General features: G+C 52.2%; 7 protein-coding genes across 7 annotated transcripts; 6 read left to right on the forward strand and 1 right to left on the reverse strand.

The window, feature by feature from the left end:
- Positions 1-284: 284 nt before the first annotated feature.
- Positions 285-2,624, forward strand: N7498_002637 (putative sister chromatid separation protein (Src1); the record flags this gene model as incomplete). Its single annotated transcript, XM_058449699.1, has 2 exons — positions 285-1,843; positions 1,994-2,624. 2 exons carry the CDS (start codon positions 285-287, stop codon positions 2,622-2,624), a joined length of 2,190 nt encoding a protein of 729 aa, XP_058312043.1.
- Positions 2,625-6,580: 3,956 nt separating this feature from the next.
- Positions 6,581-7,153, forward strand: N7498_002638 (Zn(II)2Cys6 transcription factor domain-containing protein; the record flags this gene model as incomplete). The annotated part of the gene is made up of 2 exons (XM_058449700.1): positions 6,581-6,748; positions 6,827-7,153. The coding sequence occupies 2 exons, from the start codon at positions 6,581-6,583 to the stop codon at positions 7,151-7,153; spliced, it is 495 nt and encodes a 164-aa protein (XP_058312044.1).
- Positions 7,154-8,470: 1,317 nt separating this feature from the next.
- On the forward strand, positions 8,471-10,765 carry N7498_002639 (Zn(II)2Cys6 transcription factor; the record flags this gene model as incomplete). Its single annotated transcript, XM_058449701.1, has 3 exons — positions 8,471-9,303; positions 9,353-10,667; positions 10,721-10,765. The coding sequence occupies 3 exons, from the start codon at positions 8,471-8,473 to the stop codon at positions 10,763-10,765; spliced, it is 2,193 nt and encodes a 730-aa protein (XP_058312045.1).
- Positions 10,766-12,136: 1,371 nt separating this feature from the next.
- Positions 12,137-13,619, forward strand: N7498_002640 (mRNA-binding protein NAB2; the record flags this gene model as incomplete). Its single annotated transcript, XM_058449702.1, has 2 exons — positions 12,137-12,531; positions 12,593-13,619. 2 exons carry the CDS (start codon positions 12,137-12,139, stop codon positions 13,617-13,619), a joined length of 1,422 nt encoding a protein of 473 aa, XP_058312046.1.
- Positions 13,620-14,017: 398 nt separating this feature from the next.
- On the forward strand, positions 14,018-15,968 carry hem14 (oxygen-dependent protoporphyrinogen oxidase; the record flags this gene model as incomplete). The annotated part of the gene is made up of 3 exons (XM_058449703.1): positions 14,018-14,323; positions 14,386-15,075; positions 15,129-15,968. 3 exons carry the CDS (start codon positions 14,018-14,020, stop codon positions 15,966-15,968), a joined length of 1,836 nt encoding a protein of 611 aa, XP_058312047.1.
- A 505-nt stretch (positions 15,969-16,473) lies between these two features.
- Positions 16,474-17,100, reverse strand: N7498_002642 (putative RNA binding protein Pym; the record flags this gene model as incomplete). The annotated part of the gene is made up of 1 exon (XM_058449704.1): positions 16,474-17,100. One exon carries the CDS (start codon positions 17,098-17,100, stop codon positions 16,474-16,476), a length of 627 nt encoding a protein of 208 aa, XP_058312048.1.
- Positions 17,101-17,402: 302 nt separating this feature from the next.
- N7498_002643 (cytochrome b-c1 complex subunit 9) lies at positions 17,403-17,915 on the forward strand (the record flags this gene model as incomplete). Its single annotated transcript, XM_058449705.1, has 4 exons — positions 17,403-17,408; positions 17,567-17,649; positions 17,715-17,763; positions 17,853-17,915. The coding sequence occupies 4 exons, from the start codon at positions 17,403-17,405 to the stop codon at positions 17,913-17,915; spliced, it is 201 nt and encodes a 66-aa protein (XP_058312049.1).
- Between the last annotated feature and the right edge of the window lie 94 nt (positions 17,916-18,009).

The following is an 18,009-nucleotide window of genomic DNA, read 5'->3' on the forward strand; positions in this document are numbered from 1 at the left end:
GCCCTGGCTACGAGCCTGACCAACCGCCTCCGGTCAAATTGACAAGTGGACAAACATCCACTTCGATTTTTACACTGCACTTCTCCCCCAGTTCCAAAAGCAGGAGCGATCGGTGGCTTTCCCCTCCGCTTCTTGAAACACCGACTGGACCTATCGTGCGCCGTGCGACCATCCTCGCTTCGCGTCACCGACTTATCGCACCTACCTCGGTTAGCTGACTGTGTTAGCGACTTCATCAGCCTTTACCAAGCAGACGAGCCGCTGCGCTCACCACACCACACACCATGGACGAGCTGGAATACCTGCAATCAGACTTTGACCTGAACTCGCTCACCGTACCCCGTCTGCGCAACATCCTCGTCAACCATGATGTCCCCTACCCTGCCTCCGCAAAAAAGGCACAGCTGATCCGCATTTTGGAGGATGAGGTTCTGCCGCAGGCTAAGAAGCTTCTCCGAGATCGCGATAGGGTACGGAGGACCAGTGCGGGCATCACGGATATGGGCAGCCGAGCTTCGTCAGTCGTCAGTTCCAGGGATGAGCGCGAATCTATAGCGCCACCAGCCACACCATCCACTGTTGCTTCGACCACAGGCACAAAACGTGGCACAACTCGACGAAGCGCCCGTGCATCTACATTCGAAACCGATGAAAACCGGGCGCCAGCTACACCAGCAATGTCTAAGCGACAGAGTTCAGCGCGGTCTGTGGGTAAGCACGCTCGTGCTTCGGATACGGAGACTGGTGAAGACACCTCCGCCACGCCAGTAGTTGCTGTCGGTATCTCTCCGCGCAAGTCTACTGCGCGCAAGATGCGGCGCAGCGAGGTTCTCCCTTCCACGGAGGTTGATGACTACACTCCTGTCAAGGCCGAGCCTAGGGATGATGCTCTTCTCACGGCTGACAACCCCTTCCAGAGTGGAAGTCCGGAGTACGGTGGAAGCCGTAGGTCCAGCTATGAACCCAAGCGGAAGAGTGGAGGAAGGTTGTCTACTGAGAGCCCGGTTTACAAGAGTGGCCTGCGGTCACGGAAGTCGACCACTCCTGGCAGCGTCAAGCAAGAAGATGGCATGAGAGCTCCTACACGCGAGTCTTTCGACTTTGCTTCTCGACTGAAACCTACGAAGGAAGAGACTGAGGAGTCGGAAGAGGAGTCGGAAGAAGAAGAGGACGAGGAAAGTGAGATGAGCGCCGGTGAGGAGTTTACACCAGAGGAACAGCTTGCTATGGAAACTGAGCAGTATGCGCCGCTCGCTCAAGTTCGAAAACGGCCACGCAAACAGGGCAAAACCAGCATCATCGCGTCCTGGTTCGTCATTCTGGGTGTGCTTGGCAGCTTCGGTGGCTGGTGGCGTAAGGAGAAGATTGAAATTGGCTACTGTGGTCTTGGAAAGCCGACCTGGTCACTCGCCGAAACCAATGTCCCGGAGTGGGCTAACGTGTTGGAGCCGCGCTGCGAGCCGTGCCCGCCTCATGCATTTTGCTACCCCGATTTTGAAGCTCGCTGTGAGCATGACTTCATCCTTAAACCTCATCCTCTCTCAGTGGGTGGTCTAGTACCTCTGCCGCCAACATGTGAGCCCGACAGCGAGAAAGCCCGTCGCGTGAAGGCGGTTGCGGATAAAGCTGTGGAGGAGCTTCGTGATCGGAGAGCCAAGTACGAATGTGGTCAGCTGACGGACGATGGCAAGGAGCCATCGCCTGAAATCAGCGAGTCCGAGTTGAAGGAGGAAGTTGCAAAGAAGCGCCGCAGAGGCCTCACCGATAGCGAGTTCGATGATCTGTGGAAGGGAGCCATCGGGGAGATCATCGACAAGGAAGAGGTTGTCAGCAACACCAAGCAGTAAGTCATCTCTCTCTGATGAACATCTCGATGTCATCTTAGTTCCGCATATTGTTCCGGGTTACCCTATCCCGCGGCCGGATTTCTTAAAAAAGGTCTTGGTTCTGACATTGTGTATTGGAACTAACAGAGGCGCCCTCGCAATCACAGACCTTCCGTCCTCGTCCTATCATCAACATCAACAGCCCGACTCCCACTCACATGCGCCGCCCGCCGCTACGTCCGACTCGCTCTCCTCGCGTATCGATTCCCTCTTTCATTTCTAGCTCTGATCATTGCGGCTCTGGCCTACGCCCGCGCTCATGTTCGGGCTCGCCGCAAGGATATTGCTCGCGTGCCCGAGCTGGTCGCGACCACTCTCGACCGTCTATCCACGCAAGCTGCATTGCACGCCCGTGGTGGCGCCAGAGAACCCTACATCCCCATCAGCCAGCTGCGTGACGACGTGCTACGCTCCGAATTGCGGGACAAGCGGCGCGAAGAGCTTTGGAGCCGAGTCCGCCGTGTCGTCGAACTCAATTCCAACGTGCGTGCAGCCGTCCGTGAAGGCCGCAGTGGCGATGTCGCCCGGAGCTGGGAATGGATTGGGGGTATTGGAGGGGTTGGCAGTAACGGCGCCGAACTTGACGGCAGTGCTCGCCGTGACAGTGCTCGGTTTTCGTTGCCTTCTCCGTCGGGCCATACCGACGGAGAGCATCATCACATGGCCGATAGCAAAGATGACCTATCTGCGAGTGCCAGACAGTCCCGCCGCTGGGACGAGGGCCGTCCGATCTACTGATTTCATCCCGCTTCGTCTTGGCGGGTGACCCCTTGAGCCTCCTTGCTTCCATGAAATGATGCATTGATTTTGATATCCCCTTCTTCTTTTTGAGTGTACGAGACACGACTTTGCTTCTACTCGTTTACTTCCTTATCCTTCTCTAGTACATATTCCATACACTGTCTATTCTAGCTCCATTTGAAATGTTCAATACCCATAAGCTGCCTGTCCACTTTACTACTATCTACTTTAGTAGTTTACTGAATAATGAATTATCCAAATCTATTTGCCGCAAATACATAGGCCAGACCCCTTTCTTGTCAAACCCCAGCTCCCGTCCCAACTCAGCCACCGGTCGATCTCACGACGATCGATGCGCCCAATCCTTGGCCCCCGAACCTAAATGTTTTCCAACCTCGAGCATGAGCCCGAATCCAGTTGTAAATCTGTAAATTCGTCCATCCAGAACCCTAGAAAGCCCTCATGCTTCTGCACTGCCACCTCAATCCCAAACCCTGGACCCCATCTCCAGAATGTGATGAGGCGATATGCATAGGCACGTACGCAATCCATGGATCTAAGCCAGGGATGCCCTTGTTACAACGGCTGGAAATCTTGGCCCGGCAATACCCCCATGCACTCCATGGCCTTGAGGTGCCAGGGCCAAGTGTGGGCGTTGGGATCTGTACGGACTGGGCTGAACGTTAGTGTATCCCCCCTTTTTTCCTTTCCCCTGCTTTTGATCTTCCTGGCTTGTGCTTTTCCGTATGCAGTGAAGTGTACGATGGCCAGTGGCTGTGTTTAGTTCAGACTTCTGCTGAATGCATGGAGGTTTGCTTTTTGGGAACACACTTTACTTTATGTAAGAGAAGAATGTACAAAGTAGGTGAGATCCTTGGAAAGATAGAGATACTACACTTTGTAAGGACGCGTGCTATTTAGGGTTTGGCTTAATTGCAATTTCCTTGTAGATTGTAACCTTCGATGTGTGGCGCGGTATGGAGACCAGGTCACTCGTGCAGATGCACGATGCGGGACTAGGGGAGTAGGGGAAGTTTGTTTGATGACTTGGACCACGGGTTAGATTGATTGCACTAGGGATCTGCGACTGACTGGTATCATATGTAAGTCATGAATTGCCATTCAAGACCTGCATGAATTAATCGTGAACAGGGTGTGGATGATATCTATAAAGTGCAATGCAGGGATCCAGGGATCGAGGTCAGATCTTGGAACTCGACCTGTCAGTCTCGATGGGGGTGGGGATGACAGCGCGCTAGGCCATAAAAGTCTTAATTGAAGAAGCCTTCTAGGACGGATACGGGATACGGGTATTTGAGAGCAGGGATTCGTCTTCCAGAAGGAATGCACACGGACTCTTGGCGATAGTTTCTCCAGTGTTGCAGGGGCCAACGGGCCGATCTGAGTCTAGTGTAGCTTCATAACCCGGCTATTGGGCCGGTTTGCATTGACCCAGAACAGTAAGAGCTCACAAGGGGGTTGCAAGATCTGCTCGGTACGGAGAAACAAATCACGGCTCTAGGAAACAGTTTCCTGAGATCGGCGGAGTGTCAAAGTCACGGCGCCGCACCACGGCAAGATTACTGAGATCAGTGGTTTGTGCGGTCTGTAGATTTGCTTCCCCTCTGTATTTCAGGGTTGGGCAATCAGACATGTCATATATGAATAATACTCTAGTACGGTGATTCACTGAATGTACAGGTAAGAGAGGGTCTTGAAATTGACGGAGAATGTCGCCAACGCCAAGACCATTCACAGTCATCATAGCCATATATCGTAATCTCGGTCCACTCCTGGCTGTTCGTGTGGTTTCTGAGTGTCCGGGAGCTTGCCAGGGGAATTTAGCTTGATCAAGCACGATAGAAGCTCCTACTTGGGGAGGGATCGTTGAAATCGATCTTCGCAGATGGTATTTCCAGGGATTCGAGAGAATTAAGGCTGAGAAGGGTTCATGGACAGACGTATAATCGTATACTTCTGTACCCAATAAGACGGTAGTAAATCCGTTCAAAATAGAAGCTTGTTATCAAGCCACACGAGGCTCGATCGAGTGGAAACGGTGATTGGCGTCTGCATATCCATGCACGTTAGAGGGTCTTCCCGGACGCATTTCTGTATCACGTCGCTTTCGCAACACGCACGCACTGCGTCAAGACTCCCCCACCCAAATTGCGGCGGTGGCGAATCTCGACAGCCTCATCTCGTCGTTGGTCGGTGCTCATTTGCTCGGGCCGTCAGGCTGAGGACTCCAGCCAATCGTGGCTGCCATGGCTCCAGAACAAAACGACGCCGTCACAACGCCGTCACAACGCCGTCCCCCCGCGGAACCCTTCACTGTCTCCTCATAACACGATGACCGCCATTTCGGTACGAAGCGCTCAGCAAACGGGACAGCCACAGTGGGGACCACCTCTCTCACCGGGTGGAGATTATTACTGTATTCTGACCAGAGGTTGGAGAGCGGGTGGCAAATCTCCCGAATCAGCAAGCGAATGTCCCGCGTTGCTTATGCAGATGGTTTTCTTAATCAGAGCACAGAGCCCAGGCCCTCTGGGTAGTGGCCATTTCTCTCTGTGGAATGTGAGTGCAGATCGGGGCACAGAAAGAGCCCAGGTTCATGTACGGAGTACTATACACGGTTTACTCCGTACGAAATACAAGTACTGGCCTGAAGGGGAAAACGGAAACTAACTGGCTGGGAAGAGATGCCTTACATAGGTAGCAAGAACTTGGACAACCTTGGACAGCCTTGGCCAAAGATCCGTCATAGTTGGCCAGATCCGCCAATGAGCCAATGATCAGCAACGGGAACCCTAAATCCCCGATCGAAATGGACCAATTTTGCTGCAATTTTGCTCGTGACGCCTAAATGACATGGACGTCTGTGACCTATCCTATCGCTTCACGCGGATACCATTTCCGATCCACTCGTGCCATTCGTCTGCCAAACCCCACTCTCAACCCTTATTGCTTCAAATGGATCTCGCCTCGAGGGATATGCATTTCTAGTAAAGCCTCCCCGGGATCTTAGGATCGAATTATGGCCGAGGCCCCCTTGGAATAGATAGAAACGCCCGCATCTCGAGCTTGCCGCGTTTTCCTTGACAAATGGCCTATCAGCGTATTAGCTCGGCGTTTGAACTCGGGTAGGGCAGAGGCTCCGGTGAATGACTGAGTCCCCAAACAGTATACACTGCGCCGGTAGGGTCTAACGGTCGCCAGCACTTGCGTTGACTGCAGTTTGGCTTCAGTTTGCCCGCTACGACGAGCTCGACGGAGACGGCCAACTTGTCTTTCATGGCGGGAAGGGAAAATAGATAATTTGGGCAATGATCGGTCCGTGGTGGCGCAGGAAATGAGATATCGTGTATTACACACAGCACCAGTGCATGACCGGGAAAGACATCGCTGTACCTGGCTAGTTTTCAACTGCGCAGTCTTTTTGGATTTTTATTAATTTATTTTTATGATCTTTTTTTTTTTGGGTTTTTGTTTTTCATTTCCATAATACATGGACCCCTCCCCCCCTCCTCTCTCCCGCGAGGTAGTTTAGGGGAATGCCAGCTTTGACAAAAGATCCACACTTCCGCCACACACGCAGCTCTCGATCTCTGTCTCTTCTCTCCCTATCCCGCACACCACACACGTTTCCCCCTCCTCCCGTTTTTTTTTTAAATCCAATCTCCCGTCTTCCACCTACTCTTTTGGCCGTCACGGGACAGTGCGCACCTGTGCAGAATCGTCTTTACAGTACCGGGGGCTAGTGGACAAATCAACCGTGCTTCCAAAGTCCCACCGGTTGATATGATTCGGGTGGCATAGATTATGTTTCTTTTTCTCAACGGTGGCTTGTCCTGATAGTCGGAGCCACGTCTAATTCTTTTTTTCTCTTACATTTGTTACACTCTTCCTTTCTTCCTTCCACCTTTTCCCTTCTACTCTCTCCTCCCGCGATGGGCGACGTAGGCAAGCAGTTTAGGCCGATTGCGCCTCGGACTATGCCCCCAGGCGGCGGAAGTGGGAGTCCTCAACCGCCGAATGGCGGCAATGGACACTCTGATGACGGCAGGATGAAACGGGCCTCCACGGCCTGTAAAGAGTGCCAGAAGCGTCGGACAAGGGTACCTTCACCCCCCACATTTCCCCTCACTGCTCCTCGCTATCCTTGGTTTGAGTCTAACATTCGTTTTCTCCTCCAGTGTAGCATGAATGGATCAGGACATAGCTGCACTGAATGTGAGACTCACGGTCGAGATTGTCTCTTCGATGAAACGTCCGACAGACGCCGCAAAGCGGCCGCAAAGCGAACACAGGAGGATCTCGCCAACCTGCGGGAATTCGTGGAGCAGCTTCTCCAGCTGTTCCGGGCCGGCGACAACAACACGGTCCAACACCTCATCCACCAGATTCGCTCCGGCGCCTCGCAGGAAGAAATTCGCGTCGTCGTCCTTCAATACCTTGGTCAAATCGGCCAGTTGAATCCCAATATGATGAACAACACCAACAACTTCTTTAATGATCAATAACACCGCATGTGGTATATACGTCACCTCGTCTTCGTTGCATCCCACTGGAGTGACTCTGGGTTCTTTCTTTCCCGTCATCTGTCGTCCACACGGCGGTCGTATACGCCGGGATCACATACACGAATATATCCCGTGCGGGGCACCATCCCACCTTTCGAACTGGCTTAATCGCCTGCCTGTTAGCTGTTCTTCATATTCGTCACGATCTTTCTGTCCTTTGTTCCAATTGGAACGGGGACATGTGCATTGTCCATAAAGGAGAACCACCGAGGTCGATCCGAGTAGGCTCCCCGATGCACTATGCGAAACCCCAATCTGAAAATTGTTACAAACCACTAGTCCTCGGGACTTATATATCTTTTTCCTTCCGAGCCCTAGCCCTGTACCTTCTGCTATCATCTGGCCCGAGTCACGGCGGTAACAGCTTTCTATACGCCTTCACGACAAGATACTAATGATAATTACGATGGATACGATGGATATGATGGATACCTCGACTCTTTGCTCATGGATTTAGCTTTTTGTATGGCGGTGTTATGTCTGGCATATATCCCATCTTGGTTCCTTGTTTCTTCGACTTGAGTTTCGACCGCGAAAAGCACCTCGGTGCATCTGCGTCACAAAAGCTTCGAAAGCGATTTCTACATTGGGCCGCGTGATGCCTTTTGACTTCGAGTCAATGAAGATCGACTGTGTCTAGACTTCTACGCCTCCACTATGGGTCGCGGAAGTGTTGCAAGTTACATTATCTGTTTATTGCTTTCTGAATAGCAGGAATTAAAATGAACCTGAGCTATGAAATTACGATTGACGAATACGAAAGCTTCAAGATGCGCTGCAATGAGAATCAGTCGAGGCCTCGTCAATGATGCCCCGAGAATAGAAACAGTCCCGTGTAGAAAACCAGGATTCAATCGGCCCAAGCGTACCGAACCTTGTTTTGAACCTTGCTTCGTTCCAAACTGCAAGTTCACGTCCGGTGTGACTGTATGCAGTGGCAACTGAACCCAGCAACGGGCAGGCCATCACCTCGCTTCTGCATAATTGATCACCCGATTTGAGACGAAGAGCCTATTTCTTGTATTTTGTAGGACCCGAATTACCCAAACTTCGAATCTTCAATCCATGCCGACATAGACATAGAAATCCGGGGAGAAGTGGAGAGAGGCACGGGTTGATTCCGATCGCGGGGCCTCTCCACCTCCTCCCCGGATTCTTCTCCTCTCACCTTCACTCCGGAAATTCCCATGTGCCTACTATAGCACTCGACACATGACAACTAGCGCGGGAACAGCCACGCAAGGGCCGGGCCATGCCATGCCCGACCCCGTTGATCCCGTCGACTCGCCCAGTCGCAAGCGGAAACCGTCCGGCTCTCTGCCGTATAAGAACGGCACCCGCCAGAAGATCACACGTGCCTGTGATTCTTGCAAAGAGAAAAAAACGCGCTGCACTGGTACCTTGCCCTGCACCCGGTGCACGCGACTATCGCTGCCCTGCAGATACAACGCTGCCTACTCCAGAGGTCTGCCGCCAGACCCTCTGCCGTCGGGAGATGCTGCAGGCCGTGTCTTGAAGGCTTCCCATGTATCCAACGGCTCACGTTCTCATGGCAGTGTAGCGGCTGTGACGAGTCGAGACTCTGTTGGCAGTCATGCATTTTCCGGTCGCCATTCTGTGTCTCTGCGCAACTCGCCCGAACCGGGGTCGACGGATTTCGAGGGAAATTACATTGGTCCTGCGTCTGGCGTGTCGTTTATCAATCGAGTCTGGAGTCGGCTGTATCAGGATGAAACGACGCATATTCCCAACGAAGTGCAGAATGAGTCCTCGGCGAATACGGCCGTGTTCATGTTTGGCGATAAGCCATACTCCCATCCTCAAGAGGTCGACTTTACGTTGCCTTCGTTTGACAAGGCAATGGAGCTGGTGGCCATTTACTTCGATTTCTCCATGGTGACTTATCGTTTCTTGCATCGAGGTAGTGTGGAGAAATGGGTCAAGCAGGTGTATGAGAATAATCTTTCCGTGTCGAATCTCCCCGTCGGCAATATGGTTGCTCGCGCTGCTATCGTTCTTATGATATTTGCCGTAAGCACTATTCATAATGAGGTCGACCCAGCAGGTGTAGCAAACGGAGACAGCGAAAGGTGACCACTGCCAAAGAGTATCAATGGTAATTGGCTGACACGATGATAGCGAGCGCTGGTATGCGGCTTCCAAATTCATGTCTTCCCTGGAGTCGGGTCCACCGCGACTGGAGACTATCCAAGCTCGACTGATCCAATGCTTATACCTGCTGTCATCATCAAGAGCTAATGAATGCTGGTACTCATTCGGCACTACCTTGCAGGTTGTAACCGCCCTCGGCTTGCATCGTAAATGCCCTGTCAAACTATCGAAAAAGGCCTGCTCATACTTCGAACTGGAGCTTCGCAAACGCATCTTCTGGAGTGCCTATACTCTGGACAAATATTTGAGCATCATTTTTGGCCGGCCTCGTCTACTACACGACGAGGACATTGACCAGGAACTACCAGACGAGATGAACGATGAAGACCTGCTGGAAGAAGATCCAGCACGACGAACCGGATCTACAGAGAGCATGATGATCGCATCAGTCCTCCACTACCGTCTCGGCCGCATTCTAGGCGAGATATCCCGCCAACTCTACAGCATCAACTCAATATCCCGCGACTCTCCACTAGAAACAGCCGTCCGTCTAACCTCAGATCTCGAAAAGTGGAAAGAATGCGTCCCACCTCTCTTCAACAGCGTTCGACCAACAAGCTTAATCCCACCCCTCTGCCGCCAAAGCCAAGTCCTCCAACTAGCTTACTCCCACGCTATGATCCACGTCACCCGCTCATTCCTTCTTAACGACTTCACCGATCTAAGCCGTAGACCCCGAGACCCGCACCCGATGGTCAGCGCGCACGCGCAGAAGTGCATCGGAGCCGCTGAGGACGTCTTGACTCTTGTCGATAGCCTCGCGCAGCAAACATTATTCATCCAGTCATTCTGGTTCACACACTATGTGTGTTTCTGCGCTATCCTCGTGGTCTACATCCATATCATCCAGCAACACCGCCAGTCCACAGCCCCCAGTCCTTCAACCGGGAGTCCGGCAGACGCCGACAAGTTACATTCACTCCTCACGCTCGCGGAAACGTGTCAGCAGTATCTTGCCGAGGCTACAAGAAAAAACTGTCCTAGTCGGCGGTATGGGATTATTCTCGAGGAGCTTCGGCGTGAAGTCCATAGGCAGATTGGGTCGAATGATCCGTTCACGCCTGCGATGATTAGCCCTTTGCACGATAAGGAACTGACGGGCCAGAATATGACGCCGAATGGAGTACATCAGGCGGAGTCTTTGGGTGCTCAAACCCAGAATATGGATTTCATGCCGGGTATCTTGCAAACTTCAGAGCTGGCTTCTATTAATCCCATGGAGGGTGCGGGGATCCTTGACAACCTTGAAGGCTCGATTTGGTGGGCTCAGTTGGATTCTTGGGTAGGTGTTTCTTGGGGTTTTCTTTGACAGGTTCATTGCTAATGGCTTCATAGGCGCTTTCTAGTTTTCCCAATGATCCTTCGACGTTTACTTTCTAGCGGTAGAATTGATTACCTACCTGCTTTTAATGAATATATTGGGCTTTATAGCATGTTGTACGGTGCTCTTCTGGCGACCTCGGGAGTCCTTGTCTACCTTTACATCGTCTGGGGGGTCGCGGATAATAATCCGAGTTGTTTGGTAACTGGGCACGAGTCAAGTTCAATTCCGATGCTTGGCTTTAAGTGGCGTTGGAATGCACTTCATATAGCACTTCTAGCTCAAGTACTTCCGAGCTGCCTAGGCAGTGACAGTCTTTGTAGCCCATATGAACATCGCCGGACTCATTGCTCCTTGATTTCAACGTTTGGAAGCTGAACTTTTTCTTGGAAAAACATTGACAGATTTACTCCAGACTGACCGCAGATAAGTTGGAGATTACTCCCATCGTAGTTTTGATGTTGCTGGAATAACACAGCCATTCAATAAAAACGAAGTGCAAAAATATTCCAGTGTGGTCCGGCGATCCGGATGGCAAAAATGGACTCGCGGGGAATCGAACCCCGGACCACCCCCATGCTAAGGGGGTATTATACCACTAAACCACAAGCCCATTGGATGAAAGGAAAGCGAGAAATAATGCAATACAATCCTGTAAGAATCTGCACCTGCCAACAATATACTCTCCCGCGATCTGCCTACCTAGGTATTGCAGGTTCTCATACCCAGATGGGGCATGCGTGAGAAGCCTTCGCGAAATCCGAAGTGAGGTATACTCTGTAAGGGTGCATAGGGTAACTTTCAATTTAATGTGCCCAGTCACTGGATAGTCTCCTGTAAAGCTGGTCTAAAATTGGCATGAATGCGAATGAGGCTCTGCTAAGGGCTTTGACGCGCCTACATAGGTACACACCGCATTTGTCCGAATTCTCCCAAAAATAATCAACAACTGCTGACTAACTTGGGAAAAAGCCATAACCTAGCCCCCACAGAGTGTTTCTTTTTGGTTTTGGAGCATATCATCCAAGAACAGATCATATATACGACCATAATGGCAGCGCGTAGTCTTTTTAGGAGTATTATGTCCGATGCGCCTGCAGGCGCCATGGCCACGTGACTATGATCCAAGTCGACCAAAGGATTTTGAAGTCACGTGAAAAGAATATTCATGCCTGACAAATAAGGGAACAGCTGACTAACGGAGCGACATCAACTTCTCTGCTGAAAACTGATTTCTTGCTACCTCGCAACCCAGAGCACCACTTCACTACACGCGAATTCATAGGCGCAACACCCCAAGCTCGCCTTACCCTTACTTTTTTGTGCGCTGAACTCGTTGAACGCGCGTCTTTCCCTGGTGGCGCGAAACGCCGACCTCCCACGTTCGGGCTCTTCTTCGAACATCACTTTCCTCGCCTCAACTCCCCGACATGCTTCCGTCTATTGCCCAGGACTCGCCCCTGGCGGCGGCTGTTGCCGACGTCATCAAGCCGAAATTGGTAGAAATGGGCTGGAGTACGGACGACGGCCAAGAGTCTGCTCTCATTGAATACATCGTCCTGATGCTGGTCAACGGCAAGACCCAAGAACAACTTGCGACCGAACTCTCGAACGATTTCCTAGGTCTTGAAGAGGGCGACACACAAGCGCTGGAATTCTCAAGATGGCTCTTTGGACAGGTTGAGATTCTTAACCATCAGATCAACGGTGTTTCAAGTCAACCTGCAGCAGGGCAGGCTCCTTCGTTTGGACAAGGACCTACCCAGGCGCAGGGATTTGATGGAAATGGACAAGATTCGGAGATGGGTGGCACGGCTGATTCCATGTGAGATGCCTCTTGAACTTAAATGACCTTGCAACATACTGACCTTGTCCCTTATCTACAGACCCACTGGACCCAAGTCGATGCGTAACGGAAATCAACGACAAGGTGGCCGAGGGAGAATGTTGAACCAACTCAACCGCAATATGGATCGCGCAGGCGACGCCGCTTTGCACCGTGTTAACGGACAACAAGGCCGCATCGGTGGTCGCGGTCGAGACCAGCGGGGTGGCAGACAGGGCCGCGGAGGTCGGAATATGGGCGGCATGGGGATGGGTCCCAATATGGGTAACGGCATGATGCAAATGAGCCCCGAAAACCAGATGCAGATCATGTCGATGTTGGAGGAACAGGCACGGATGATGTCTCAACTCATGCCCGGCTTTAGCTCCCCCGCTATCAATCCTTCCTTCCAGAATGGCCAGTCTGGCCGCCCGCTCGGTGACCGTGTCCAGCGTCCAGGCCGCGGTGGACGTTTCCAAAAAGGCGCGCCGAAGCAGCGCCAAGAGGGAGGCGATGTCGACATGGATACCGGAATGGGTGGAGAGCAGGACGAGAGCAACACCGACAGCGTTTGCCGTTTCAACCTCCGATGCACACGCAACGACTGCCCATTCGCCCACCAGTCGCCTGCAGCCCCCGAAGGCACCTCGATTGACCCCGCTGATGTCTGCTCCTTTGGTGCCGCTTGCAAGAACCGCAAATGTACTGGCCGTCACCCGTCACCGGCAGTCAGATCTGCACACCAGGCCGAGGAGATGTGCAAATTCTACCCTCACTGCACCAACAAGTTCTGCCACTTCAAGCACCCCAGCATGCCGCTCTGCCGCAATGGAGCCGACTGCAAGACTGAGGGATGCAAGTTCACACATGTCCAGACCGCCTGCAAGTTTAACCCCTGCATGAACCCCAGCTGCCCTTACAAGCACGCCGAGGGCCAGCGGGGTGCGTTCAATGACAAGGTCTGGACTCCCAACTCCGGCACTCATGTCAGCGAACGCAAGTTTGTCGATGGCGAGGAAGGGACGGAGGAGTTGATCAAGCCTGAGGCTAGTGCCGACGGGTCTCAGGGCCAGGAAATGACCGCTTGACTCCGCCTTAATTGACTGATGACATCAACCGATTCCGTGCTGGAGAAAGAGAGCTCCTTAGAGGAGCAATATTGTGTACAATCCGATCTGTGATGATGAAAGATTGGGGAAGGCGTTCATACTTCGATGCATTTTTGCTAGTCTTAGGATATTTTGAGTCCCATTTGTCTGTACATAGATATCCCCGGTATTCACGAAAAGAATAATGTGACGCGATCGATACCACCTCAATGATTCAAATTAATCGTAAAATCGTAGGTTGCAAGATTGTAAATTGGCCTGCAGCGTTCCCGGGGTTCGGCGCCAGCTTAAGTAAGTCGCGAAACCCCCGGCTCTGGGGACCTTCGAGACTACAGCTACAACCACCTTGGAAGCCTTGTGGCCAGACCATTGCTGAAATGCGGTTACCAGGTGTCTCGAGGGGGCTCAGACCCGGCCGCAAGCCCCTAGTTTCTATCCCCCGGTCCCATCGGCGCGCCTACAATCTCGCGGTAGTCGGCGGTGGCATCACCGGCCTCACGTCTGTGTGGCAGGCGTCACACGACCCGCAATGCACCGGCATCACGCTCTACGAGAAAGAGCCCCGACTCGGGGGATGGCTCCAGTCTGAGAAAATTCCTGTCGATGGCGGGCATGTGCTATTTGAGTATGGCCCGCGCACGCTGAGAAGCTCGTTCCCGGCTTCACTGCCTCTCATTAACATGGTAATCTCCCTCCAATTGAATATCTCGCGCCATTGAAACGATATGCTGACTTGCTTTCAAAGATCACGGAATTAGGCTTGCTTGACCAGGTCATTACGACCTCTAGAAAGAGCTCGGCGGCGAGGAACCGTTTCATCTACTATCCAGATCATCTCGTCAAAATTCCCTCCCTAGACCTATCCTCGATCACGAATAGCATCAACAGTATCACGCAATTATTTCAAACACTCCAAGCTGAACCTCTTTTTAAGAATGCATTGTCAGGCTTTCTTCTCGAACCTACCCAGCCGTCACGACCCCCTTCTGAATGGCAAGAAGATGAGTCCATCGCAAGCTTCATTTCCCGCCGATTCCATCCAAACATAGCAGAGAACTTGCTTTCTGCCGTGATGCACGGTATATATGCCGGAGATATCGATCAATTGAGTGCCCAGACCATTCTTGGCTCTCTTCGAAACTTAGACGACGTCGGCATCTTTCGAGGCATGTTCGATCGTGCTGTTCAACAAAAGACGTCTGCACTCATGGACGATTTCATTGGCTCGAGTTTGATAAGCCGGACTCAGAAGTCAGAAGAATTCTTACCTGAACGGGCAGACGTGGTACGGGCTTCTACTTTTACCCTCAAGGGAGGAACACAGCAGCTTGTCGAGGGTCTGGAGACTGCCTTAAAGAAATCAGACAAAGTCAAGATCATGACCGGCACAGATATCAAGTCCATGATCCAGCGGCAAGGCTCTGACTCAATAAGCGTAAGTGTCTTTTTTTGCCTTTACCATACCGCCGTGAATCTTACTCTCCATAGATCCAAACAGCGAAGTCCGGCACTGAAAGGTTCAACCGCGTCATTGCTGCCCTCCCTACGCCTGCTTTGTCGAAGATCTTGGAGTCAAGAACAAATCATCCCAATCAAAAGGCCCCACCTTACGACACGATCAATAAACTTCAGGCGCATAATTACGCTACCACTATCATGGTGATCAATCTTTATTACCCGAATCCCAACCTTCTACCCGTCGAAGGATTTGGTTATCTGATTCCTCGCTCCATCCCAGCCGACCAGAACCCCGAGTGCGGCCTAGGCGTGATCTTCGCTTCAGCTACCAGCACCGGCCAGAATGCTCTACACCCGGACCGCGATGAATCGCAAGATACCGCTCCTGGCACCAAATTGACCATCATGATGGGTGGCCATTATTGGGATGGATGGAAAGACAGCGACTATCCAGACCATGACTCGGCTGTGAAAATGGCTCGCGCCATGCTCCAGAGACATTTGGGCATCACAGATGCCCCCACCTTGGCGCGAAGCCGGTTGCAGAAAGATGCCGTTCCTCAGTACACTGTCGGTCATCTTGATCGCATGTATTCGTTGTCCAAAACTGTCCGCAACGACTTCAATCGCCGGCTCGTTCTCGCTGGGAACTGGTACGCCGGTATAGGTGTGGGTGACTGCGTGAGATCGGGTATTCTAGCTGCAGGACTCGGCACCGGTCGCATGACTCTGCCCGCAAAGACGGAGGATGGCCAGCCGGGTGGACCTTGGACTGAATACAATTATCGGGATTGGGATTTCGAAGGCGGCATTCCTACAGCTCCGGTCCGACTTTTCGATTATGATCTTAAGTCAACTAGAGTGCGTTGAGTTGATGGGATATACAGTAGATATTTGTAAAATAGTTGCATTCGGGACTGGAAATTTATATACTGGACGGAAAATATCGATAGACAGAGGCCCATTCCGAACTCTTGACTTCTCCGACAGGGACCTGCCCATGTGGCTCAAGGTCATGTACAATTGCTCTATCTCGATAACCGAGATTCGTGGGCGAACAGAGACTTTCCACCGTTACTCGCCTTGATCATGCGTACAGGGCGGGACATGTAAGAAAAAATTGCCGATGTTAATGGAAGCAATAGTTGCTCAATGGTGCACATGCTGATCGAGGCTGGTGGAAGCAAGCTGATGGAAGCCGAAATCAAATTCCATTTAGCCTGGTGGGTCGAGATGCATCTCTGAGATGCCACAGCCTGTCGGCGGGAGCTTGATCGGGTCTTGAAGCACATGATCAGGTCATGATGATGTGATGTGCTTAGAATTCTACTCGGCCAGGAGCATCGTATGGATGAAAAAACAAAAGCCGAAGAGTTCAGGGGTTCTCCAGTTTGTTGTTCTCCTTCTTATCGCCATTGGAGTCAAATCCAAGAGCATCCAGCTGTCGCATAAGCTCCTGGATCTTAATGACCTTCTCCAACTGCTCTGGTAGCAGGGCCTCGCCCGAGTTCTTCTTATCGCGAAGGTCCCGCGCCTGTCTCAGCTTTTTCTTCAGGTTGCGAGCCTTCTTCTCATTCTCGGCCTCGACATCCACGGGTTCTTCAGCGGGCTTCTTTTCCTCCTTAGGAGGGGCCCTCCAGTTGTCCGAGTCCGAACCTTTCTTCTCAATGGTACCGTCAAATCCCTCGGCCTCCTTGGCCTTCCTCTTGGCTTCTCTGCGTTTGGCGTTCTTGTTGCTTGCTGTGGTGCTGGGAATTTGCGTATTCTTGTCGTCTTCGCTGCTCGGGGCTTCCGCACCCGGCACCCCACCTCGTGCACCACGGTTTTTCCAGGCGGCCGCGGCGCGATTCTTGTATAGCTCCACGTCCTCCGGGGGCTTGTATCCAGGTCGTACACGAATCTCCTTGCGTTTGGAGCCATCTGCACGAACGGATGAGGGAATGTATCGTTCGCCGGTGTTGGCGTCGGTGGTGATTCCGGCCTTGGAGACGTTCGAGGCCATGTTGAATGGAGATCCGGGGGGACAAAATAGAAAGTAGTCACGAAAACAAGCCCGAAGACCCAACCCCCGTAGGAAACGCAAGAATGCAAAGTGTAAAAAGGTGACAAAGTTCAACTGGAAAAAACAACGAGGGCGGATGGCCGGACTGGTGGTGGCCAGCGGCCAATCAGCGGACCGGGAATTCCCGCAGCTTTTCGTTCCTGCGAACTTCGTCCTCGTCTCTCTTTAACCTCCGCCATCTCTTGACTTCTCCCCCCGCCTCGGTTCGCCGTTTCTAGTCGTGTCACTTCCTCACAGTCACAATGGGCGTATGTTCACCTTCTCCCTTCATTGGGGGCTTCCGATCCCCCGCACATTGGGGTTCTTGACTGACTTGTCGTCGCATCTCCAGATCTCCAACATTATCTACCAGCACGTCTCTCCGCCTTGACATGGTCGCAATTGCTTGTTTCGAGTCTAACCATAGGCTTTTGTCGCGTTTAGGTCCCTCATTCGCAGGAACGCCGTCTTCCTGACTACCATCTTCGCCGGTGCCTTCGCTTTCGAGCTGTGCGTTACATCCGGACCTCCCTTCGTGCCGTACGGAATCCCTGACTGAATATCTTGCGACCTAGGACTTTCGATACTGCCTCCAACAAGATCTGGGATACCTGGAACGCTGGTGTATGTTTCCTCGGCCCTATCCCCTGACCGCGGCGGAACCCGGAACGAACCTCGCGAATCGCTTGCTAACACGTTTATCTCTTTTACAGCGTCAATGGAAGGACATTAAGCCCCGGTACCTCGTTGCCGCTGAGGAGGAGGACGATGAGTAAAGGAACCGATACGTGATAGCTGCGGTTCAGATATACCGCGGTAAAGGGGACATGGAAAAAGCGGAGGGACCCCTGTGATTTTACTCTTGCTCTA

This window comes from Penicillium cinerascens (genome assembly GCF_028974065.1).
Source record: "Penicillium cinerascens strain IBT 15544 chromosome Unknown contig_1_segment0_segment0, whole genome shotgun sequence".
Lineage (NCBI taxonomy): Eukaryota > Fungi > Ascomycota > Eurotiomycetes > Eurotiales > Aspergillaceae > Penicillium > Penicillium cinerascens.